The sequence below is a fragment of the Bufo gargarizans genome, chromosome 4, assembly GCF_014858855.1.
Source record: "Bufo gargarizans isolate SCDJY-AF-19 chromosome 4, ASM1485885v1, whole genome shotgun sequence".
Taxonomy (NCBI): domain Eukaryota; kingdom Metazoa; phylum Chordata; class Amphibia; order Anura; family Bufonidae; genus Bufo; species Bufo gargarizans.
The window spans coordinates 501,155,251-501,180,609 of record NC_058083.1 but is presented as its reverse complement, the minus strand read 5'-3'; the positions used below and the strand labels follow the sequence as shown (position 1 = coordinate 501,180,609).

At 42.4% G+C, this 25,359-nt stretch overlaps 2 protein-coding genes across 5 annotated transcripts in view; one reads left to right on the top strand and one right to left on the bottom strand.

Annotated features, from left to right (window-relative positions):
- Positions 1 to 675: 675 nt before the first annotated feature.
- On the top strand, positions 676 to 9,962 carry TMEM229B (transmembrane protein 229B). 4 transcript variants are annotated; one of them, XM_044291449.1, is made up of 4 exons: positions 1,746 to 2,063; positions 2,175 to 2,297; positions 5,482 to 5,559; positions 8,795 to 9,962. In XM_044291449.1, exon 4 carries the CDS (start codon positions 8,820 to 8,822, stop codon positions 9,294 to 9,296), a length of 477 nt encoding a protein of 158 aa, XP_044147384.1. In that variant the 5' UTR covers positions 1,746 to 2,063; positions 2,175 to 2,297; positions 5,482 to 5,559; positions 8,795 to 8,819; the 3' UTR covers positions 9,297 to 9,962. The 4 variants fall into 4 exon arrangements, with proteins under 4 accessions (XP_044147386.1, XP_044147383.1, XP_044147384.1 ...); XM_044291448.1 differs by lacking the exons at positions 1,746 to 2,063; positions 2,175 to 2,297 and adding an exon at positions 739 to 786; XM_044291450.1 differs by having other exon boundaries at positions 1,746 to 2,297.
- A 5,087-nt stretch (positions 9,963 to 15,049) lies between these two features.
- HAAO (3-hydroxyanthranilate 3,4-dioxygenase) overlaps positions 15,050 to 25,359 on the bottom strand; it is a 67,807-nt gene continuing 57,497 nt past the window's right edge. Inside the window, exons 8-10 of the mRNA XM_044292470.1 lie at positions 21,715 to 21,783; positions 17,631 to 17,713; positions 15,050 to 15,224 (exon numbers count right to left, since the gene is read on the bottom strand). Of these exons, the coding sequence (XP_044148405.1) occupies positions 15,146 to 15,224; positions 17,631 to 17,713; positions 21,715 to 21,783 (231 nt within the window). The 3' untranslated portion in view covers positions 15,050 to 15,145. The remainder of the gene's footprint in view (positions 15,225 to 17,630; positions 17,714 to 21,714; positions 21,784 to 25,359) is intronic.

The window sequence follows — 25,359 nt, the reverse complement described above, 5'->3', positions numbered from 1 at the left end:
TGCAGCTTTTCTGCCATTGGCTTTAATGGAAGATGCGTGCAACACGCCTGTGATTTGCCTGTGACTTGGCTGTGTTTTCACAAAGGGTGGCTGCGCACGACCCAGATGCTTTCCATTCACTTCGGTGCCTCAAAAGTGAAGAAGAGCATGTCGCGCATGTGCAGCATGATCTCTATTCATCCCTATGTTAGTTCTGAAACTATCTGAGCAAGCGCACTCAGATATTTTTGGAATTCCCATAGCGGTGAATTCAGAGTGCCATGGCACCACTCCATTCACCCCAGTGGGACTGCTGGAAAGAGCTGATCGCACTTGCCACGATATTTTCGTAACTCCCATAGTGGTGAAGGATGGGTGGCCATTCACTTATCCATTCACGTGGGGAGCCCTTGTTCTTGAGATAGCAGCAGGTCCCAGAGATGGGACCTGCACCTATGTGACATTGATGGCCTATCCTAACGATATGACATCAAGGTAGGAGAAGAGACAACCCATTTAGGTTGAAGCTGATGTTTGATAAGCCGCGCTCTCGGGTCTATTAGTGCATTACACACCTGCTCAGCAATATCTCTTTTTTATTGCATGCAGTTATTAGTGACCTTTGTAAGAGCATATGGTGCTGTCCTCCACTATTTCCAAGAGGCTTTCACAACCCAGGATATTGATCAATGTTATTGTAGATGAGTACGCAGCCAAAGAAAATATTAACTAGATTACGCTTTGTCAACTTCAAGTAGTCAAGTGCTGAACAGAGCAGCAGCAAGAACGTATCCTGAAGAGGGGCAGGTGAGAGAAGCGTCTTTCTTCAAATCAGTAGCAGATGCGTTACTTGTGGAGGGCACTTAGCAATGCTATGTACTAGAAATACCCAGTGGGACTTGGTGCATGGCGTTTGATTTTGGCTTGCCAATTGATGATGAGTATAATTGAAACATTTACTTTAGTATTAATTTAAATATTTTTTTAGATTTGTATGTAAAGTTTCTTCCGTCTAGTTTAGGAAACCAATTTTTAAATATAACCTATTAGAGAATATTGAGATATTCACTAGCGGCCCCACATCCAGGACTCTCACCTATTAACTAGAGGACAGAATGATAGCTCTGGAGGACTAGGCATGCCTGTGCATTACACAGACAGAGCATTGACATCAACGGACATTATGTCATTCTTCATTCCACCTGTGGTGGCGCTGCAGAAGAATTAAACACTTGCTGCTGGATTCCTGGATGGCTGATCAATAGGGAGTTCAGCAGCAGGACCACTTGTGATCACCTTATCACTGGGGGACCCTTCTAATTAATAGAAAATAAAACACTGACCAAACTGGAGAATGCCTTTAAGAAACAATGTACATGCAGTAGTATTTGAAGAGTTGTCTGAACAATCAACAACTAGAACATCATAAGTTATAGCAACAGAAGTAACTATTATTGGTAATTCTTAATATACGTGAATTTTCGTCCTTATGGATAGTTGTGGTATTAGATATTTAGACGCTGGAGGTCAATGTAGAGCTTTATTTTATTTCATGTTTATCGTATTTGCCTTAAATGTTCAACTTTACAATTAGAAATATATAGTTTTTAGTAAACAAATACACTTGACAAAAAAATAACTTACCAAGATTTACATCAGTCCAATGGTGTGCCCACTCAGTCAAATGGAAAAAATGTCTTTGAGTGGGTTATAGAGGCAGACCTAGTAATCAATCTCCCATCTAGAGGTACACTACCCAAAAGTAGCCTCTGAGAACCTTTTTATAGACCAGCGGGGAATCACTTTTATGCCCTCAAGTGGTCTAATCAGACCACAATTGTATTCATTGTATTCATTGACATATCTGACTAACTGCATGGACAGTTTTGCAGCAATCTGACATTTCTTTCTGGTGCATTGTTTTTTGTTTTTGTCAATGAGTGCTTATAATTACTTAGTTTTCCTATTAGTCAAGTGGATTATGGCTCTTCTCATATTTCCGTTGGAGGCTTCATCAGTGCTGTGCCACATCCTGCTTCCTGTTGAAATGATGGACGCCACGACGGAAACCTGATAGACCCATTGTAAGTCAATTGGGTGCATTAAGCGCCATTAGTGCCCACCTGTGTAGAGGCGCACTCTATTGACAAGGGGAATGGTACCATCCAGTTGTCAATTTATTCACACATTTCCAGGAGTAATAACAGGAGAACAGCACAATGCAGAGCTCTGCAGCATCGTTATTTTATGGGGGAAGGCACATATTTACTAAAACAGACATGTCGGGAGAGCTGGAAGATCTGACATCCGCCACACAGGTAAGGTTGAGGTTGGGTCTTCAAAGATGGTGCCCGCTCCAGAGTGGAGGAAGCGCCAAAGCTACTGGGTATCTGCTGTTTCACACCGCAGACACCCGGAGCATTTAACCCCTCAGATGCCATGGTCATATGTGACCACGGCAAACGCCTACACCTGGCTGAGATCGGGGAAGGTATTCCATTTTAGTAATAAGCCAGATCCTGGACTAGGCTTCTAGGCTTATTACTGGTATATTACAATTCAGGCCAGCAGGTGGAAGCACTGAATTATAATATACTGATCTTTTTACATTGGATAAAAGTTTATTTATACAAATTGTAATCTAATTATTGCATGCATGTGGGGGTCCACTTGGGGGCCCAAAAAAAGTTAAAAAAATTAAATAAAAATATTCACCCCCTTCCCCAAAATTAAAACAATAAAAAAAAAACATAATAGGCATCACCATGTCTAAAAACACCTGTACTATTAAAATATAAAAAATGTACCCCCAAATCTAAATGGATGTTTTTTCATTGCTTCTTCTCCCCCAAAAAATGGAATCAAAAGTGATCAAAAAGTCATACATACCCCAAAATGATATTAATAAAAAACTACAGATCAGCCCACAAAAAATAAGCCCCCGCACAGCTTCAGAGACATAACTAGTGTTTGGGACCAGAATTTTGCGATGACGTTTTTTTTTCAGTATTAAAACACAAGAAAAACTATATAAATGTGACATTGTTGTAATCATACTGACCCGGAGAATGAAGGGAACAGGTCAGTTTTACCTCACGGTGAACGCCATAAAAACAAAACTCACAAAACTGTGGCAGAATTGCATTTTTTTTCCAATTCCTTCACATTTGGAATTTATTTCCAGCTTCCCAGTATGTCAATATTAAATGGTGCCATCGGAAATTGCAACTTGTCCTGCAAAAAAACAAGCCCCAATGTGGCTATGTGAACGGAAAAATGTAAAAAAATGCTATGGCTCAGGGAAGACAGTGTATGAAAAAAATAAAAATTGCAAAAATGGAAAACCGCCACGTTAGGAAGGGATTAAAGGCTGGTATAACAATATTAACCCCTTCCGGCCGGGTTTAAAGATCGCGATGGTGTTTTAAACAGCAGGCACCCGGGATCGACAATGTTTTTACTACAGAGCTGCAAATCCTCTGCTTCTCTTCACACAGCAATAGAGTTAAATGATAAACTCCTGTCTGCCTGCAGCCACCACTAGAGGGAGCTTAGGTGTTTACAGTATTGTATTATTGTGATCAATGGCTAAACAGTATGCAGTGAGCTTCTAAGCTCCCTCTAGTGGTAACTGATGGCAACCAGAATTGTAATCAATTAAATTTATATACGGGTGATTTGGAGGTTGATGGCAGAAAACTGGTGCTTTAGCTGCTTTAAAGATACAGTACAGACCAAAAGTTTGGACACACCTTCTCATTCAAAGAGTTTTCTTTATTTTCATGACTATGAAAATTGTAGATTCACACTGAAGGCATCAAAACTATGAATTAACACATGTGGAATTATATACATAACACAAAAGTGTGAAACAACTGAAAATATGTCATATTGTAGGTTCTTCAAAGTAGCCACCTTTTGCTTTGATTACTGCTTTGCACACTCTTGGCATTCTCTTGATGAGCTTCAAGAGGTAGTCACCTGAAATGGTCTTCCAACAGTCTTAAAGGAGTTCCCTGAGATGCTTAGCACTTGTTGGCCCTTTTGCCTTCACTCTGCGGTCCAGCTCACCTCAAACCATCTCGATTGGGTTCAGGTCCGGTGACTGTGGAGGCCAGGTCATCTGACGCAGCACCCCATCACTCTCCTTCATGGTCAAATAGCCCTTACACATCCTGGAGGTGTGTTTGGGGTCATTGTCCTGTTGAAAAATAAATGATGGTCCAACTAAACGCAAACCGGATGGAATAGCATGCCGCTGCAAGATGCTGTGGTAGCCATGCTGGTTCAGTATGCCTTCAATTTTGAATAAATCCCCAACAGTGTCACCAGCAAAGCACCCCCGCACCATCACACCTCCTCCTCCATGCTTCACGGTGGGAACCAGGCATGTAGAGTTCATCCGTTCACCTTTTCTGCGTCGCACAAAGACACAGTGGTTGGAACCAAAGATCTCAAATTTGGACTCATCAGACCAAAGCACAGATTTCCACTGGTCTAATGTCCATTCCTTGTGTTCTTTAACCCAAACAAGTCTCTTCTGCTTGTTGCCTGTCCTTAGCAGTGGTTTCCTAGCAGATATTCTACCATGAAGGCCTGATTCACACAGTCTCCTCTTAACAGTTGTTCTAGAGATGTGTCTGCTGCTAGAACTCTGTGTGGCATTGACCTGGTCTCTAATCTGAGCTGCTGTTAACCTGTGATTTCTGAGGCTGGTGACTCGGATGAACTTATCCTCCGCAGCAGAGGTGACTCTTGGTCTTCCTTTCCTGGGGCGGTCCGTATGTGAGCCAGTTTCTTTGTAGCTCTTGATGGTTTTTGTGACTGCACTTGGGGACACTTTCAAAGTTTTCCCAGTTTTTCGGACTGACTGACCTTCATTTCTTAAAGTAATGATGGCCACTCGTTTTTCTTTACTTAGCTGCTTTTTTCTTGCCATTATACAAATTCTAACAGTCTATTTAGTAGGACTATTAGCTGTGTATCAACCTGACTTCTCCACAACGCAACTGATGGTCCCAACCCCATTTATAAGGCAAGAAATCCCACTTATTAAACCTGACAGGGCACACCTGTGAAGTGAAAACCATTTCAGGTGACTACCTCTTGAAGCTCATCAGGAGAATGCCAAGAGTGTGCAAAGCAGTAATCAAAGCAAAAGGTGGCTACTTTGAAGAACCTAGAATATGACATATTTTCAGTTGTTTCACACACTTTTTGTTTGTTTTGTTATGTATATAATTCCACATGTGTTAATTCATAGTTTTGATGCCTTCAGTGTGAATCTACAATTTTCATAGTCATGAAAATAAAGAAAACTCTTTGAATGAGAAGGTGTGTCCAAACTTTTGGTCTGAACTGTATATCATGAAATGTATCAATGCAGAATTTTGCACTGCTTTTTACCTATAATACAACTTTTTGTTCAAGGTTAGTCATTTTAACAGCACTAACCTATTGGTGCAACTTCCTTCTTTGAAAGACACCCCCCTTATTCTGCAGACACCACAGGCTAATGACCTGCAGATCCCTGCATCTATTCAGTGCCACAAATATACTCCAGGGGATGATGGTGAAGGGGTAAGTACTTTTCACAGGACTCCCATTTTCTTTCTGTCGTTAATAAAGTTGATCTGTTTTAATTGCACTTTCTATTAATTATATAGTGGACGTGTGACCAACCTGTTTCCATTTTCTGTTGATTTGACGCTCGTCTACAATTACCCCATTATTTTGGCTTTAGTAAATCATTAATTGGACTTTTGGCCCGAGATGGTTTCATGTAACTTTGTGCATGGTAGTGACTCTTTCCGCCCTATCTTATCTCTACCAATGCCTACAGATCAATGTCTGCAAATCAATATAATCAGTTACATCACTCTGAACTGTAGGATCCCCCACCTACTGAGGCTAATTTACTAAGTATCTTTCTTTAAGGGTTTGTCCAGCATTAGAAAAAGTTTTTCATTTTTTTTTTGTTTTCTTTTACAGAAACCGCACCACCAAATGTCTACGGGCTGTGTCTGGTATTGCAGCTCATCTGCTTTTAAGTAAATGCACACATCCTGTGGATAAGAGTGGCTCTGTTTCTATCAAATTGTATAGCAGGCAACAGCGCTGAGAAAAGTGAGCTTCGGATGCTACATCCAAGGTCACTTCGCTCAAAACTTAGGAATAATACTGTACGGAGATCCGTCTCTGTACAGTATTAGAATGTGCGGGCTCCTATGAACCAAAGTTGCGTGGCTTCGGTTCCGACTGGTACCTCAGAACCGAAGCCGAGTTTGATTTCAAGTTTTAAATTGTTTCTCCACTAAAAATCAATTACCGAAGTTCAACTTCGACTTTGCGAAAAAACTAACTTCGGCTCATCGGAGCCCATACATTCTACTACAGTATGGAGACAAATCTCCGTACATTATTAATCCAAAGTTTTGAGCGAAATGACTTTGGATGTAGCATCCGAAGCGTGCTTCGCTCATCACTACTGGACAATAATTGAGACGATCGGAACTGAGGAAATTATAACAATTATTGTTGTACATAATCCGGCCTTTTCTAAATGGCTTGTGGTTTCAATCATTCTGTATGTGCTGTGTTGAATATCTTTGCTCTCTGCCATGACAAGTAAGTGGGGGGCTTGTGATAATAAACAGCAGCTAGTCTGAAGAAGCAGAGCTGCAGTAAAAATTTACTAAACTGGGAAGGGTTACATTTACAAGAACGTATTTTCAGGCCATGCCCGCTCTGCATTTTTTGCGGACAACTCAGAGATGTAATTCGTGTGCTGTCCGCTTCCATGCAGCTGCAAATGATAGAACATGTCCCATATTCTGAAAGCCATATTTATTTTTATTTTTTGGGCAACTGTCTTATGTAGAGGCAAATTTTTTTCGCTATGAGATGACGGTTTGATTGGTACTATTTTAGGGTGCGTGTGACTTTTTGATCGCTTGCTATTACGCTTTTTGTGATGTAAGGTAACAAAAAATAGCTTTTTTTACATAATTTTAATATATTTTTTTACAGTGTTCACCTGAGGGGTTAGGTCATGTAATATTTTTATAGAGCAGGTCATAACAGACGTGGCAATACCTAATATGTGTACTTTTTTTATATTTATGTAAGTTTTACACAATTATATCATTTTTGAAACAAAAAAAAATCATGTTTTAGTGTCTCCATTGTCTGAGAGTCATAGTTTTTTCAGTCTTTGGGTGATTGTCTTAGGTAGGGCATCATTTTTGCGGGATTAGATGACTGTTTGATTGGCACTATTTTGGGGTGCATATGACTTTTTGATCGCTTGCTATTATACTTTTTGTGATGTAAGGTGACAAAATATGGCTTTTTTGACACTGTTTCTATTTTATTTATTATACGGTGTTCACCCGAGCGGTTAGGTCATGTGGTATTTTTCTAGAGCAGGCTGTTACGGACATGCCAATACCTTATATGTAAATTTTTTTATTATTTTTTTACATTTAACACAATAAAAGCATTTTTGAAACAAATAAAATCATGTTTTAGTGTCTCCATAGTCTGAGAGCTATAGTTTTAAAAAAAAAATTGGTGATTGTCCTAGGTAGGGGCAAATTTTTTACGGCATGAGGTGATGGTTAAATTAGTACTATTTTGGGGGGCATATGCTTTTTTAATTGCTTGGTGTTGCATTTGTAGTGATGTAAGGTTACACAATATTTTTTTTTAGCACAGTTTTTATTAGATTTTTTTGAACGGTGTTCACCTGAGGGGTTATGTCATGTGATATTTTTATAGAGTCAGTCGATACGGATGCGGCAATACCTAATATGTCTACTTTTCTTTTTTTCCCTATTTGTTCCTTTTTTTTTTTTTTTTTTACTTTTTCGGGGGAAAAGGACACTTTTTTTTATACACTTACAACCTGCTTACCTGTGAGATCCAGGGGACTGGATCTCACAGGCTTTCCTATGTTTCTATCAGTGACTGCCGGACCCCTGCCACGGATCGGGCAGGCGCAGCTCCTGCACTCGCCCGATCAGCGCATCGTATATGTACGGCGCTGGGCGTTAAGACACGTCCAGTTGCGCCGTACAGATGGGCGGTAAGGGTTAATACCGGTGTTTTACACGCCGGTTTTAATAAAGCCCCATAGCTGGCAGTGGATCTGCCAAAGTTATGAAGAGGCACACGCCTAAAGGACACCCTTTTGGCTTCCATTGGGTGAATGGAGGTCTATACATTTGTGTGAAGTATATGTCCTTGGTCCAAAGGCCAAACAAACCGTGCAAATGTAGTGGGAATGCACCCTATTCTATATTCTGAGCTACATACAATACAAGATATAAAATAATGCCTCAATATCTGAAAAAAGCCTACCTTATTTGCTAATCTTACAAAAACTCCTTTAAATGGGTTCTCTCAGGATAGACATTGGTGGTATCACTCAAGGACACCCATCTATCGTGAGAAAAGAGTGCCACTTCATCCCCTGGTGGCTCTGCTTGGTTTTCTTCAGAGATGACATGGAGGCTCCTTATAATGACAGCCCAAGAGCCCATGTGGATGCCCAGAAAAAGACGGACTAAGTGGTACAACACTGCTGTCACTTTGATCTTGCAATCACCACACAGAGTGGTAAAGTGGGCAGCCCTCTATTGATTGGAAGATTTAACATTGGTGGCATATCCTAGTGATATACCGTACCACCAACATCTATCCTGAGACAATCCATTTAACTCATGTTGTCCATTTGAAGGTGCATCTCGGGACATGTTTGGTAATTTTGTCTGGCTATGACCTCTAATATTTTTACCATTCTCCGGTTTCTTAGGTTGTGATTTTAATTGGAATCAACGATGGTGAAGAAGCAGAAATCGGGAGGTCTCAGTGGCCTCTGCCGCTGGTACATTTATGCACTTCATGGACTTCTATCTGAAATCATGTTTACAGCAACCTGGGATTTTGTCACCACCAGCAGCTGGAAACTAATCGGTGTGAGCAGCATCTGGGCGATTTTTATATATGGAACGGCCATATTCATCATAGAGAAAATGTCTCTGTATCTGGAAGGAAAATGTAATCTTCTCTGTAGATGTCTCCTATACACTCTCTGGACATATGCCTGGGAATTCTCCACCGGTTTTCTATTAAAGACTTTTAGTTCCTGCCCATGGGATTACTCTCATTTCAGTGGAAACATCATGGGGCTCATCACTTTGGAGTATGCAGTGCCTTGGTATTTTGGCTGTATGATAGCAGAACAAGTGGTGATCAAAAACACCCTCAGATTGCAATTCATCCAGAGTGACCATAAAAATAGCAAAGGGGTATGATGGCCTTACCATGAAGATGGGTGCTGGTTAGCCACTGTGGCTCATTAGCTCATTTTACCTCACACTGATTCTCCCTAGTCTGAAATATACCAACAGAGGGCCACACTCCTGCCATCTACTTTTTACTGCAACTCTGCCTGTTGAGGTTGGCTGATCTGAATGAGCAGAAGCCCACCGCCACCATCTGTAAATTAGTGCTGAGAAAGCAGATCTCCATTACAGCAGGTAAAATCAAAGAATAAAAAACCTTATTGTCCAGAATCCACAGTTTTTTGGTGCTGCAGGATCTATAGAAGTAGGCCACCTTCACCGCAGAAAAGTTCAGATATTTAGATCCGCTCTGCCGAGACCCCAACCCAGAAATGCAAAGCAGGTGGAAAGACCAAGTTCCTCCTCTCCACACAAGCACACAGGCAATCACTGCAAGCTGGCCATGTTGCCTCTCTTTTTCCTGGTTTCCTCCTCCTGTAATTCCTCTCAGAGACAAACAGAAACATTAGTCTGCATTGGAATCATTGACTAGGCTCTGTGACTTGTGCAAAGGTCATTGTACAGGGATGAGGAGTAGATAAGCTTTGACAATCGCCTGTTGTGAATGGTGGATCCATTTGTAATTCAGCCTGTGATGATAATGAGATGTCTGCTGAAAAGTGATCTGTACGGACCAAGAAGTACCATCTATTATTAGGCCTAGTGGCCAGTGAGAAAACGGCAGGATTTTAAGATTTTTTTATTTTTATTTAGATGGTGACATGGAAAATTAAAATAACATCACCAAAAATGATTTACAAATTTGTTTCACCCAAAAATTTGATTTAAAAAATAGTTAATTTTCTGAGAACACATTTCCTTTAATATGTATTTTGTTATTTTTTATTTCAAAACTTTCATACTTATTGAACTAATTAAAATATGTTTCTTACAGAAATGTTCAAGTGTAAAAGAGAGAAAAACACATAGTGCGTGTTTAATGCATTACCATAATAAAATCTTTTTCTACAGAAAATCCAGTGCGTCTCCTTTGTTCCACCCTCCTTCTGCACAAATTACAGTACTTACAGAAGATGTACACACAGGACATCTCATTAGTAAGATCTAATTGGTTATATGTGACAAATCGCATTGTCATCTCCTGGACCTTTGTGGCTTATCATTATGTTAGAGCCTGGACTGGTCATATGATATTTGTCCAGTTATGACTAGAGATGCACTCTAAACAAGTGGGCCCTCATATAGTGCTGTGTGTCATCAGCTAGAAGAAGACAGAGCCCAGTGACCCAGTGGTTAACTGATAAATTTGTTAAGTGGTTTACTGCTAAAGTTGTCAAAAGGTTTTCTGCTAAACAATAAATGCTGTCATGCACTATCGTTTACTGGTACAAGGGTTAATGTGACTATGTACTTTATATTCCACAAAGCTGTATATGGATAGGAAATAGTTAACTGGAAGTCCTTAATAATAGTTGCCATATAGTGCGCTGGTCCCATGTCCCCTGTCTAAGAGATGTCCCCTGTCTAAAGAGTTCCTGGCAAATAAGCCAAAATAAAAGACATGTATGCAGTTGCTGGTGTTTAAGCCAGACAAACTGAAGAAAAAGCAGGAGAAAATAATTCTTCTCCAGGGAGACACCATCCCTGTGAGTGTCAAGCTGCTAGAAAGACAACTGTGCTAAGATCCAACCTCTGAAAAGAGAGAACAGACTTTTTAAAAAAGGTTGAAGAACATTATAAAAAGGCACAGTGCTTGTGCAGTGCACCAGCCTGCAGGAGGGGGGCGTGCAGGGTTGGAGAGGAGGATGGGAGCTCTGATAGTGGCAATGAGGGTAGTTGTAGTCCTTATGGTGGCCATTCCCTGCTCCAGCTTGTGCCCAGGCCAGGTATGCAGTGGGTGGAGAGGCACAACCCTTCTTTCCCTCAGGGCACACCCTGGATTCTGGGGGTCTTCTACCTGGCGGTTCCTTTGATGCCCTTGGTGTTAGGTGAGCAGCGGGGTACAAGGCAGGAGAACAGGGACCCCGATTGGATCTGGAGACCAAACCCCAGACTGGTTTGGTTATAGTAAAATATAGTCTCTCTTTTGCTGAATAGATGATGGGTGTCACATTGCAAATACAATACATTGCAAATGTACCTCTGCGGACGTCCCCCGGTTGTGCCAGCTGATGCGATGTGGTAGCCGGTGAGTTCTGACTACCGCACCGCTTGATCCAGGACCTGACTGCTGACGCTGATGACGTGGTGGTGTGAGGCAATCGCTTTCATTGCATGGAGGTGGGCGGACCGGCTCTTAGGCGTCCTTGGCAACGGCGCACAAGACATGGGATGTTTATGATGACGCGATGATCGCCGGGGTGGAGCCGCTCACGATCAGCTGATTTCGGGTTGGTCAGACAGTGACGTAACCCCTTCTTCCCTGTCATGCGCGCTGGCGGCCTGGGAATGCAGAGGAACGTGTGTGCCCTGAAGGTATGTGGGGTAATGGATCTGAAACCTATAGTAGGTGTATACTGAGACACTAAGTAGGAGCACTAGAGGACGCATCCTTGATGACATCAGCACCTTATACACTGCGTTATTGGCCACTCCTGTGTGAGTGGGTGTGTTTTAATGTATTTAAACAGGTACTTTTAGATTTCACATTGTGTTTGATAAAGGCTGTGGATCAGCCGAAAAGTCACAACCTGTTGCACGTCGGTTCCCATTAAAGGGATTTTTTATACCGGACATTCTGCCTCCATCTTCTTTTTTGGGACTTGTCACGTAGGAGCCCTGATGAATCTTGGACTCCAGGTAGGCTGTTGCATACCGGATGACCTCAAGATTCCATTACTATTTTTTGACATTGCAAATACAAGTCGTAGTCTGTACAGGTAGTAGTTCTTAGATATCTCATAGGGTAAGCTTTTCCCAAAGGCTGGGCATAGTGGCTGAAAAGGGCAACAGTACACCACCCTCCAAGTTTTTCTCTAGCTGTATAATGCAATTGAACCAAAAGGTATGCAAGTCCTTTTTTGTTTTTCTGCAATACCCAACTGTGGGGTGCAGTGCTAGAATGGATGGAAAGTCCGTCGCAGTAGTGTGGAAGGGCACCAGAAGCAAATACCTCAATCCATGTGCAGTAAAGTCTACATCTGTAAAAGTGTGTTACAGTAACTGGCTTTCTTATCCTTTGGATAGGTCCTCAACCTTCTGTAAAAAGTCTGTTCCTCACTCAATCAAATGTTGGTCCTCTGCTCTTCTGGCAGCTTTACACTTACAGGGATAGGGTCTCCCTGGAGAATAATTATTTTCTCTTGCTTTTGTTTGGCTTACACACCAGCAGCACCATACACATCATCTCTCTTTGCCAGGAATTCTCTAGTCAGCTGAAAGCAGGACCAACACACCACTTGGCAACTATCAGTAAGGAATGCCAGTTAACTAATTCCTACCACTAATTCCTTTGTGGTATACAAAGTGTATAATAAAATCACCTTAGCCATAGTGTACATTAAGCCTTGTAGTGGTGAACCATAGTTAATTAGAATATTGACTCTGTTATTAGCCTCCTCCAAACCTGGTCCTGTTCTCCTGCTTATTTAACCCTAAGAGCACCCAGCCACCAACAGACAGGAGACTCTAAAATCCAGGGTGCACCTCCCACCACCTCTTCATTGCACAACCAGACCGAGGGGAAAACTGGAGCAGAGTATAGTCACTGTAAGGACTACAACCACCCTCATTGCCTCAGTCACCCCCCATTCTCTATATTCTTCAGGACCCTCTTCCCCCTGTGGTCTGGTGCGTTGCAAAGGGAAAATGGTATATACCATCTACCAAGTGGTGAACAGTGGGCACCACCACTGACCATTCAGTCTGGATCAGTGGGCCACCACTGATCCAAACTGTACATTTTCTAGTGAATTGGGAAAGTTTTATACATATATACTTAATTAATGTCCACAAAAATAGCTGTGCTATATATGTGTATAGACATTTCCTTATCAAAGCTATTAATAAGCTCTTCACAAACAACATCTGAACGTCCTGACTAATTTGTTGCCGTCTGATTATTTATACCAATATTATCTTAGTAAATCTGCAGGAACAGGTGGATAATGCTCGGAAAATCAGTAAACTTCAGCAAGCGGTTGTTTTCTTTTAGCTGTAAACACCTCATTTTCTCTTCACTTTCTAAATAATCCCATATGATGCTAAGAAAGCTTGATGACTATAACACACATTAAACACAGTACTGTGTAAATGTTTTAGGCAGGTGTGAAAAAAAATGCTGCAAAGTAAGAATGATTTAAAAAATAGAAGTAATAGTTTACTTTAAATGTATTCTGCAGCAGGACAACAACCCCAAAACACAAGCCATTGTCCTGGCAAGAACTATATTTTCCGTTCAAATAAGATCAAGGAGTCCTGGAAGTAATTATATGATCCCACAGAGCTCTGATCTCTACATCATCCAGTCTGTCTGGGATTACATGGAGAGACAGAAGGATCTGAACAAGCCTACATCCACAGAAGATCCGTGGTTAGTTCTCCAAGATGTTTGGAACAACCTCCTTCAAAAATCCTAGCAATATGCCCCCAATGTCCAAGATGGAAAAAAAACCTCCGGGGCTGAAAGGGTTAAGGGAGCCAGTGGGCACTCTCTTTCAGTGATGGTCAGTTTGCAGTGTTCGCCAGCGAACACATGCAGGCTGCCATCTTGACTCACCCGTCCGGCGATGCACAGGTAAGCCCTTGCCTGTGCCTGTGTCGGGAGCAGGTCTGAAATCAAATGCGGTCAGCGGGTGCAGGCAGTTTCGAGAACAGCCCGATGAAGGCCCCCGGCGGCTGTTCTCGAAACTGCCTGCTCCCGGTGACCGCATTTGATTTCAGACCGGCTCCTGACACAGGCACAGGGAAGGTCTTACCTGTGCATCGCCGGACGGGGGAGTCAAGATGGCAGCCTGCATGTGTTCGCTGGCGAACACTGCGAACTGACCATCACTGTTCTCTTTGCACTACGCAGCAAGACCCTCATCTGCTTCAATCAGTACTTCTCACTGGGGGCTACCCAGCATGCCCGTGCTATTGTTTTCATCAGGCAGCATGCAATGCCTTATTTCCCCTCTGACTGCTTCAGGGAAACTGAACACTGGGTTGGTGAGTTCCCCCAACAAAATCGAGCTGACTGCTGAGGGTCCCAGCAGTGCTACAAGCTCTGATCACTGTATGGTTAGGGTATCCTTTTAACTAAATGAGATCAGACAAACCTCTTTTTGAAAATGCTTTTCAGTAGCAGACATATGGAAACACGGGCCTTTCTCTATATACAAGTGCTGTATATTTGGATGACTGGAGTAATAAAAAGCCTGTGCCATAATTGCTTTTGTATAAGGCCTCTTGCACACAAACATTATTTTTTCCCCGTTTACGCTCCTTTTTTTGCGTTTCGTATACAGACTATATACGGAACCATTCATTTCAATGGATCCGCAAAAAAAACGGAAGGTACTCCATATGCCTTCCATTTCCGTATTTCCGTTCCGTTCAAAGATAGAACATGTCCTATTATTGTCCGCATAACAGAAAAGGACAGTACTGTTCTATCAGGGGCCAGCTATTCCGTTCCGCAAAAAACGGAATGCACACGGACGTCATCCGTATTTTTTGCGAATCAGTTTTTTGCAGACCGCAAAAAACTGAAAAAGCCATACGGTCGTGTGCAAGAGGCCTAAGGCTGGATGCCTTTAATTTCAATATACTTCAAAGACAACTTCTCAGATATCAAATTTATTCGTGAACATGTTTAGTGGCAACTGTGTCATGAAAAGAATGCAGCTGTTCTCTTTGGAAAATCCTCTGATCAAGTCTTAATTACAAGCTTTCCGTTGAGTGGGTTCCATGCGAACGCAGAAGGCAATACACCCGTCATGTCTCTTCCAGGAAAACCTGTTCCAAGTAAAACAGCAAGAAAATGTTACAATGTAGAAAACAACATAAAAAGTCAGGATATACTAGAAAACATGTACCGAGATAACATACAAATCCAATACATACTATTCACTATGACATATATTCTCTGCAATCACTGGGACCCTCACAATCACCCCTTGAGCTCAGAGAAGATCGATTGGAAGAGTAAGCTGTTTCAAACATTGGGAACGACGGTGGAGTGTCAAACACCCCACCGATCTGATCATGATGACCTGATGACAGTTCGTCAATGTCATGAAACTGGAATATGGGACTTCTGTGGGACGGACGCTGTACTCGACAGTCCTACAGATAGTAAACAGAGCGGTGGTCACAAATGTACACCACCATTCTATTCACTTTGGGGACTCGGGCCCCCCGTTTTTATAATGAGTGAGGGTCCCAGCGGTTAGACCCTCAGAAATCATACATTTATCACCTATCCTGTATATAGATGTTCTTAAGGTTGCTTCTGCAGCAAGCCCCTGAGGAGTTGCTGCAGAGGATGGAGATGAGATGTTGTGTCATGGTGTACTCCCTCAGGCTGTTGCTCCATGGGGATGGGCGAAGTGGAAAGGTGGTTTGAAGAGGTAGGCCAGAAGTAAAAGTAGAGTAGTCTCTCTTTATATATCTTCTGGTACATTGAGCAGCAGTAGTTACAAAGTGCAGTTTCGGTCATCAGATGATGAAGTATAGTGGCTGGATAAGTGTCAATTAAGTGGTAGTAACTATCAAGTACTTTTGGATATAGGTTTCCACTGTGTGGTACAGGCTTGATGTTAGTATGAACTGGTGGTTACTCTAGGTCAGGCATCCTCAAACTGCAGCCCTCCCGCTGTTGCAAAACTACAACTCCCAGCATGCCCGAACAGCCTACAGGTATCAGCCTACAGCAGGGCATTGTGGAAGTTGTAGTTTTACAACAGCTGAAGGGCCGCAGTTTGAGGATGCCTGCTCTAGGTGATGGGTGTTTGACCTGTTTTCCCTTACTGGCAGCAGGGTCTGTGAAACTGTAATTTGGCTGATCAATCTGCTGTCTAGGCTCAGTGAAGCTTCTTACAAGCAGTGATCTCACAGGAGAACTGGATATGGTCTCTTGGAGTATGAGCTCTAGCATGTGCTTCCTCCCTCCTCTCTGTCTGGGCTGGAACTCCCCCTCCTGGCAGGAAGCAGTACCAATCCACTCCTCCCAAGAGGAAAAGGAGGAAAAGGGTGGTTTGCCCTGTTCCTGCCAACCATTGCCACCCATACATCTTCTGCTGGAATAAATGGCATAACATTATGAAACATTACAAATAATTTTGCAGATGCCCCCAGGTTTGGAGTACTGCACTTCCACACACAGTTTTGATTTGTGCATTTATTTTTGGCTTAAAAAGCGTCAAAATTTAGCTTTTTGGGGGGCATTTTTGCCCCATATACTGTATTCTATCACCTGGAGTTTTTGTTGTTGTTTTTTTATGCCTATTGATTGTTTATAGGAAAGTACATGTCCCCAGTAATGTCACTTACTTTTTAGAGCAGTATGGGGAAAAATGTATTAGTACAAAAAGTGTCATAAAAAAGACACCAGTAAAAACCACCAACACACAAACTGCCAATGCATTTTTAAAGCTACAAAAAAAAAAAATGTGGAGGTCGATGGGAGGAAAAATTCCAGTAAACAAGCAAAATAAATACCTGTAGACCCAGAGCATGCTGCAATGTAAAACAAAAAATTGCATTGACCCAAAAAATACACCTCAAGGGTGAGAAAACACCCCTACAATTGAATGCCTGTTTTTAATAATTCCCATAAACTTCCATGGAACATCTGCAGCTGGTGTATTTTGCATAAAAAATGAAGGGGTTTTCTGGGAGTATTACATATTGATGACCTCAGGATAGGTCATGACTATCTGATCGGTGGGGATCTGTTCCCTGGCACCTCTGTCAATCACCTGTTTGAAGAGGCTGCGGCGCTCCAGTGAATGCTGCAGCCTCGTCACAACATAGCAAGCACAGCGCCATACATTGCATAGTGGCTGTGCTTGGTATTGCAGCTCAGTCTCATTTAATTGAATGGGACTGAGCTGCACGTAGGCCATGTGGCCGATGAAGAGGCCAGGGTGCACCTCTTCAAACAGCTGATTAGCGTGGGTACTGGTAGTCAGACCCCCACAATCTGATATGGATGATATTAATACTGTGCTCCTGGAAACCCCCGTTAATTCATTATCTGTGCAAATAAATAAATAATAAATAAATAGAAGAATGAAAAAAGTATTCTGTGTAACTCTAAAAGGTGACATTTTGCTATGGACATTCAGAACCTAAGAAGGTCTTGGTCCTGAAAGGGTTAAATTATACAGTACAGCATGACAGATTGATGTCTTTACTCACACAGACTGTTTTGGTAGGAGAAGGCTGTCTCCAGAAGTTAACATCAGAACTTGGTCACCAGCAGCTACCACAGAGGAGCCCTCCTGTAATGTATTGTCAGCAAGTTACTATAAAGTATATTATGGTTTATTACAATATCGGATGGAGTGTATTACACTGTACAGACAGCTCTGCTCCGAGTCGTTTTCACCTCAATCATGGTGCCCATGCAACCTACAGACTCCACTGCACATCATTTGTAAAACATGGCCGACTTCCTTCAACAACACCCCTGTCCTCAGGTTGTGTGGCACTGAAACTCAGGATAGGTCATCAGTATTTGATCGATGGGGGGTCCAACTCTCAGCACTAGGCTTGAGCGAAATGAAGAATCCAAAGCAGACTTCCATCAGAATTTCAGGGAAAATTAGATTCGCTGCAAAGCCGTATTTCCTCATGCTTCGTGGTAACTAATCCATATTCCCTGAAATGGTGGTAAATAATAAAAAAATAAAAAAAATCATACCCACCTCAACCATTTGAGCGTGAAGAGGCCACCACGGCCATCTCGATTAAAGATCCCGAGCAAAATTTTGTGTGCAGTGACCTATGACGTCACCGCGCCGGCCGTCATCACACACTGCACAAGATTTCACGCAGGATTTTCAATCAAGGTGGCCCCAGTGGCCTCTTCGCGCTCAAATGGATAAGGTGAGTATTGATTTTTTATTTTAATCGATTAACCCCTGAAAGCCCTCATTTTTCATCTCAGATGCCGTGATCAGCGATGACAAAGTAATTCGTCAAAAAGCGAATTTGTTTGTGAATCAAATTTTAGTAAACTTCGCTCATCACTAGAGATTTCTTTTGCGGCAAACTTTGCGGTTCTTTTGCGGCAAACTTTGCATACCCCCTACCTTATAAATAAACCTGATCTGGCCGCCATTTTACATTCAGTGTTTTGACAGTGTAGGGAGAGGTTGCTGTGTGGGGCAGTGACAGGCTTTTAGGGACATCAAAGTCATTTTAAGGACTGGTATAGGTGTACTATAGATAGGTGTAATACACAGAGGGGTGCGATATACTTATAATATACTTTTATAATGAGTCAAAAACACATAGATCTATATAGTGATCACCTGGAAGTCAGGGGCTAGGGGCTAGGGGCTTAGTAGGGCCATTTTTATATAGGGTAAGGTTCCGGACGGAGTCGCTCTTATCAGGGTGGGTGGTCTGTGGTTAGGCTATCAGGGCCAGAATAGCACCCCCCTGTAGGCCAATATCAGGGACAGTTGTTTGCCCACCCTGTCCTTCAATACCACATCATCATCTAGCCCAGGGATGGATGTTTTTTGCTTTCCCTCCGGGATTCATGGATGTGCACTGGAACCCCCCGGATTGTGGTAGGACATATGGTTTCTGATTTAGTGCTGCCGAGCACTTGTTATTGCCGACCACATCTATGCTTTTTGGTTAACTTTAATAATTTCATTTATTTTCATTTTGAGGGATATCTTTTCCATTCACACGTCCGCAAAATGGGTCCGCATCCTTTCCGCAATTTTGCGGAACGGGTGCAGACCCATTCATTTTCAATGGGGCTGGAATGTGCTGTCCGCATTCGCATTTGCGGATCTGCACTTCCGCATCTGTGCCTCCGTTTCCGCAAAAAAAAATAGAACATGTCCTATTGTTGTCCGCAATTGCAGACAAGATTAGGCGATGTGCGGTCCACAAATTGCGGAATGCACATTGCCGGTGTCCGTGTTTTGTGGATCCGCTAAACACTTACGGACGTGTGAATGGACTCTCATAGTAACATTATTAAAGGTTACGTTTTATCTTCATGTATATTCTAATGGATTGCCTTCCTTATACAATGTTATAATATACTTTCTAACATAGAAAGTATATTATAGTGCATTTGTATTGTGCGGCAGTTGTGTGCGGTTCTGCTGCGATACTGCAGGTATATAGAGGGACAAGCGTTATTGGAACAAATAATTTCTACTGGTGTGATATACCAGTCGTCCCGCAAAAAAACTGATTGAAGTGGGGTGTTATATACCAATATATTTTATAGCGCATGCGCGTACGCGAAAATTATATTGCCGATATTTCGCATTGAAAACAAAAATAAATGGAGATCGCAAATTCGAATAATACATCTGGTATGTCACTGTCTATGTTGTGGGACTATTTGTGCAGTTCTAGTAATTATTTCTTGGCTGCAAATATGAGCTGAAGGTTTTTCAGGTTCGCCTGCCATTAAAATGAATGGGACCCGCTGCAAACTTGCGGTTCGCGAACATTTGATCGCATTTGCACGATCGCGTTCGCGAACCGTCCCGGCAGATGTTCGTCCATCACTACTCATCACTACCCAGCACCCCCACACATCAGCTACTTGAAGAGGCCGCAGCACTCCATTGAGTGCTGCGGCCTCTACTGAGCACACCCTAGGCCAGTGACATCACTTTCATTGGTTACTGAGCTGCAATACCAAGCACAGCCACTATCCAATGGACAGCGCTGTGCCAGGTTAGTTGTAAGGAAGCTGCCCCGCTTACCTGAGCCACACAAACAGCTGATTGGCGTGGGTGGCGGGAGTCACACGCTCACTGATCAGATATTGTCCTGAGGATAGGTCACTAGTATCACATGCTTGGAAAAGCCCTTTGATGGATCTGAGCTGCAAGACCACACACAACCCATAGGCAGGTGTGGCGATGTTTCCGGAAGTAAACAACCATGCTGTTCTAATCTTGTACAACCCCTTTAAGATTGCAAAGTCATGCAATTTTTCAAAAAGCAAGAGGAAATTTAAAGCGGCTTTGTCACCAGGATCAACCCTATTAAACCAGACATACTGCTGATTAAAACAATACTTTTATTTTGTCTATATGATAAACAGCTACAGAGATATCAACGTTTTTATTCATATGCCAATGAGCAATTTGAGCATTCAGAGGCGGGGCTGAACAGTCTGAGCACTTCTATGTAACACCCCCTGAGCTCTGCACACGCCCCCCTCCCAGTGACTAACAGGACTAGACATGCTCAGGGCAGAGCCCTGTCCTAGAGCTGTGTGTAAGGGCTCATGCACATGGCCGTATGTATTTTGCAGTCCTCAAAAAATGGATCCACAAAAAATACGGATGACGTCCGTGTGCATTCTGTATTTTGCGGAACGGAACAGCTGGCCCCTGATAAGAACCGTACTATCCTTGTCCTTAATGCGGACATTAGGACATGTTCTATTTTTTTGTGGAACGGAAATATAGAAACGGAATGCACACAGAGTAACTTCCATTTTTTTTGTGGACCCATTGAAATGAATGGTTCCGTATACGGTCCGCAAAAAAAACGGAACGGACACGGAAAGAATATACGTTTGTGTGCATGAGCCCTTAGCATGTAAATACCTCATAGAGGTACATGGTGTTTCTATTCTTATAAGCTAACACATATTACTGGTGTCTTTATAGTGATATATTCTGCCTGTGAATAAAGCAGTAATATGTATATTAGCTTTCCAAGCAGATGTCAGTGTGGTGAAGCTATAGTACATAGTGATATGAAATATAGATGCTAGGACACATCTCTTTCCTCAGCATGTCTAGTCCTGTCAATCAAGTGGAGGGTGTGTGTGCAGAGCACAGGGGGTGTTACATAGCAGTGCGCAGAATATTCAGCCCCTCCTCTGAGTGCTCGAATTGCTCATTTGCATATGAATAAAATGCATATTTCTCTGCAGCTGTTTATCATATTCAAAGTAGCTTAGGTGGCCAAACTGCACAGCTTTGTCTATTGCGCTGTGGACGGAGTTGGTTACTGCAGTGCTATGCCATTCACTTCAGTACCCAGGGCCTTCCACTACACAGTGGGTGGAGCTATGTAATTCTGGGGCCAACCTCTGGGGCTGGAGCTACCACGGCGGGGGTGGATCTCCACCAATCAGATAATGATGATTTATTCTGAAATATATCTTTGAGAAGATGGAGGAACGAAAAAGGGTGAAAAATTAAGAAAAAAGGTGAGATTTTTGACTGCGTTATAATTTCTCCACATAGGTAATTAAATGGGGGTTTTTTTCTGAACGCACCAGCTGCCAAATCCAGGTTTCTATATATAATGTGTTTTTTGGTGTTTCTCCTGCTCCATACACTGCAGCCTGAAATGAAGAAGAAATAATTTACGTTATTCATTTTGGACTGGAATCAGCTAGACGATAAGTGTCCTACACTCCTTACCACCAATCAGTTATTTCAGCCCCTTACCCCAGTAAGCATTTTAGGCCTAAGGGTGGGTTCAAATCACGTTTATGCCTCTGTTTGACTATATGCTAGTAAAAAAAAAGGATCAATTGAAGTTGAATATGAATTATTCACATATAATCACTCGCATAAATCATAGAAATCATATTTTAGTGATCTGGGTTAATTAATACTTAGCTTTTATTATAGCTTTATAAAATAAATGAGATATGTCCCTCAAATTAGAAAAGGTAGGTAATCAAGAATTGCTCAGTGTCCCATACTCGGGCGGTACTTTTACTGAAGGCAATAGTATAGTGTCCAAAATGATGCAAAGGGTGTTGGGCAAAAGGTAGCAGGTGTACTTGTACAATAGTGCCCTAAAGCCTGAAGGTGACTAAAACAGTGTATTTTAGTATCCAAGCCACAGGATAGTTGGGATGATGGCATAAAATTGTGCCAGCATCTCCTGCATCAATAGTGGACGTACAATATAACAACAAGTAATTCACAACACAAAACATATGCACAGCGACAAACAAAACACAAAAAGGACATGGGTGCAAGGAATTCCGTGTAACACAGTATACACAGATGCATCCACAGCATAAGGTGCACGGCGGCACCGCTTGAAAAAACCAGGTGTCCTACCGTACAGAATTTGGATACTCGGGACACCTCTTTGCTTCGGTCTTGTCAGACAGGGTGGTTCGTTGCGGCAGTTGGAGGATACTGTGAAGGGGATCAAATGAAAGTTCTCCTTAATGTCCCTAAATGGCCCTCGCAGCCCTACAATAAACCTCTAGATCTAGCCACGGGGTGTCCCACTAGTTGGGCCCCCGTCCGGAACCTAACCCTGGAATTGTGGTCCCTATATGGCCCTAAAGGATCCCTACATGCACGTTTCTGAGGTAGGGGAAAAAAAAACCTCCTCTCATCAGGGGAATGTAATTTCTATGGGCCAGAAAATATAGCTTTATTTGCCAAGGATGATTAAGGGCAAATACAGAAAAAAGGAAAGAAAAAGAGAGCCACCAAGAATGGTAGCTCTCAAATAGAGTGAAGCGCACAGGTAGGTGCACAACAGACAGCGGGAATAGGGGAAAGGGGACAGATGAAAAAAGCCCCCTCCCTTTTTGCAATAGGGTGAAGCGCACAGGTAGGTGCACAAACAAATAGCGGTAAAGATAAAAAGGAGGACAGATATAAGCGCCCCCTCTCTTCTTGTGGTGCACAGGTTGGTGCCGCAGGCGTGTATGTTACCTGGTCTTGGTGCAAACGCGTCCTCTCTTTTGAAGCCTCGCGCCGAGATGTCGGCACGTCGCGCGTCATGATGACGTCAGCCGTCGCCTAGTATGGCGGCTGCCGATGATGACGTTTGCCCTTGCTTTGCGCGTCATACCCGCACGTCATGTAGACGCCGAGCATGCGCAATGGCACACGCGCATTACGCGGTGTATCTCATAGTATCATGGCATGAATGAATACATCCAGGCCACGCGTGCGCAAAAATAGTTGCCAGGGTCCAGTATGCAGCTTCTATTGGGCAGTATTCGTGTTTGTGTTATGTCAATAAGACCATTGCACTGGCAACTTAGCTCCAATAATTACGCTACAACCTAAGAAGTGCTGTTATTTTACTTGCATATCATTGTTCAAATGCTGCCATAAACGACATACATAAGAAAAGGATAGAATATACAGAGAGCGCCGGACAGAAATATGTGTATTGTACAGGCGCACTCTGTAAACCTACAGATACAAAAATACGGACAAAGCATAAATGTGCATTTCGTCCGTATATACAGGCTTATTGATATATAAGCACCGTATAAGGGTGCATCTGTGGGCAACGGAACATATGTCCAACAGACGCACTCAAAAGACCCTGATATGGGTATATAACATAAATTAATTAGTGGTATTTTTTGCGGTCTTGGTGCTCTCATTTTCCGCCAGTGGTCAACAAAAAATGACACACGGCAGTTAATAGGTACTACATAATGTATAGCCCGTTCTGCCAGATTTAGACAGGCAGGGTGAGGTAATATTAGGCATTTGTTTAATTAGATCTGTAATAAGAACAGAAATCCTGGACATGAGGTATTCTAGAGGAAACAGCCAAAGTGGAGAGATTCATTCAAACCTTTGGGGGATACCGTATCCAGTTGGAAAGTCCAACGTGCTTCTCGTTGTAGTAGGAGACGGTCCCAATCACCACCATGTGTTGGTGGTGGGATTTTGTCAATTCCTATGGCTCGAATGCAGTTTGAGTCTCCACCATGATGTTCATTGACATGTCGGGCCACTGGGGTGTCACGTTCATTCGCGATATCACCCAGATGTTCTCCCAGACGTCTACGCAGCTCCCTCTTCGTTTTTCCGACATATTCAAGTCCGCACACGCATGTGATCTTATAGATCACACCGCGTGTGCGGCAGTTGATAAAATCCTTGATGGTGAAGGATTTGTCTAGATTCGAGCTATAGAAGGTCTTACTGCTTTGTAGGATTCTGCAGGCTACACAGCCACTACACCTATAGCAGCCTGTGGCTTGGATACTAAAATACACTGTTTTAGTCACCTTCAGGCTTTAGGGCACTATTGTACAAGTACACCTGCTACCTTTTGCCCAACACCCTTTGCATCATTTTGGACACTATACTATTGCCTTCAGTAAAAGTCCCGCCCGAGTATGGGACACTGTGAGCAATTCTTGATTACCTACCTTTTCTAATTTGAGGGACATATCTCATTTATTTTATAAAGCTATAATAAAAGCTAAGTATTAATTAACCCAGATCACTAAAATATGATTTCTATAAAAAAAAAGGATACAAAAACACAGCATACCACATTCTTGTATCCTGCAGAGTCCAGTAAAAAAAAAAAAGGATCCATCAGTCTGAGGCATCCGTTTAACGTATATGTTTTTTGTATACGTTAAACTGATGGGAAAAATGCGATGCCTTAGTGATCAAGGAATTTTTTTTGTATTTTTTTTTCATTGTCGCTTCCAGGAGCTATAAATGTTTTATTTTTCCATCATTGTCACTGTTAGAGGGCTTATTTTTTGCGTTGTAGTTTTTAACCATTTTGGATTTTGGGGTACACATAAATTACTGATTAAAGGGGTTGTTCTACGAAAAATATTCTACAGTTTTCAAACCAGCACCTGAATCTGAATACTTTTGTAATTGCATTTAATTAAAAACTTAGCATAGCCAGTGAGTTAATCAATAAAATGCATCTATATAGCGCCATCTGCAGTTTTTTTACTTATTTCTTTGACCTGCTCACTTAGAAGGCCGCACATGCTCAGTTTCATCTTTCAACTGCCTCCTGAGCTGTGATAGGAGGAGCATGGACACGCCCCCTGAGCTGCAGCAGAAAACACACTCCCCTTGAGCTGCCGGCTTGATATAAATCTACCAGAGCAATGAATGTGGAGATCTCTGGATCCCTGTGGGGTGCAGGGCTGGTTTTAGCTGTG

What these genes read in the sequence shown, in the direction of transcription:
- TMEM229B (XM_044291451.1), top strand. Translation starts at nt 8,820, where the DNA reads ATGGTGAAGAAGCAGAAATCGGGAGGTCTCAGTGGCCTCTGCCGCTGG.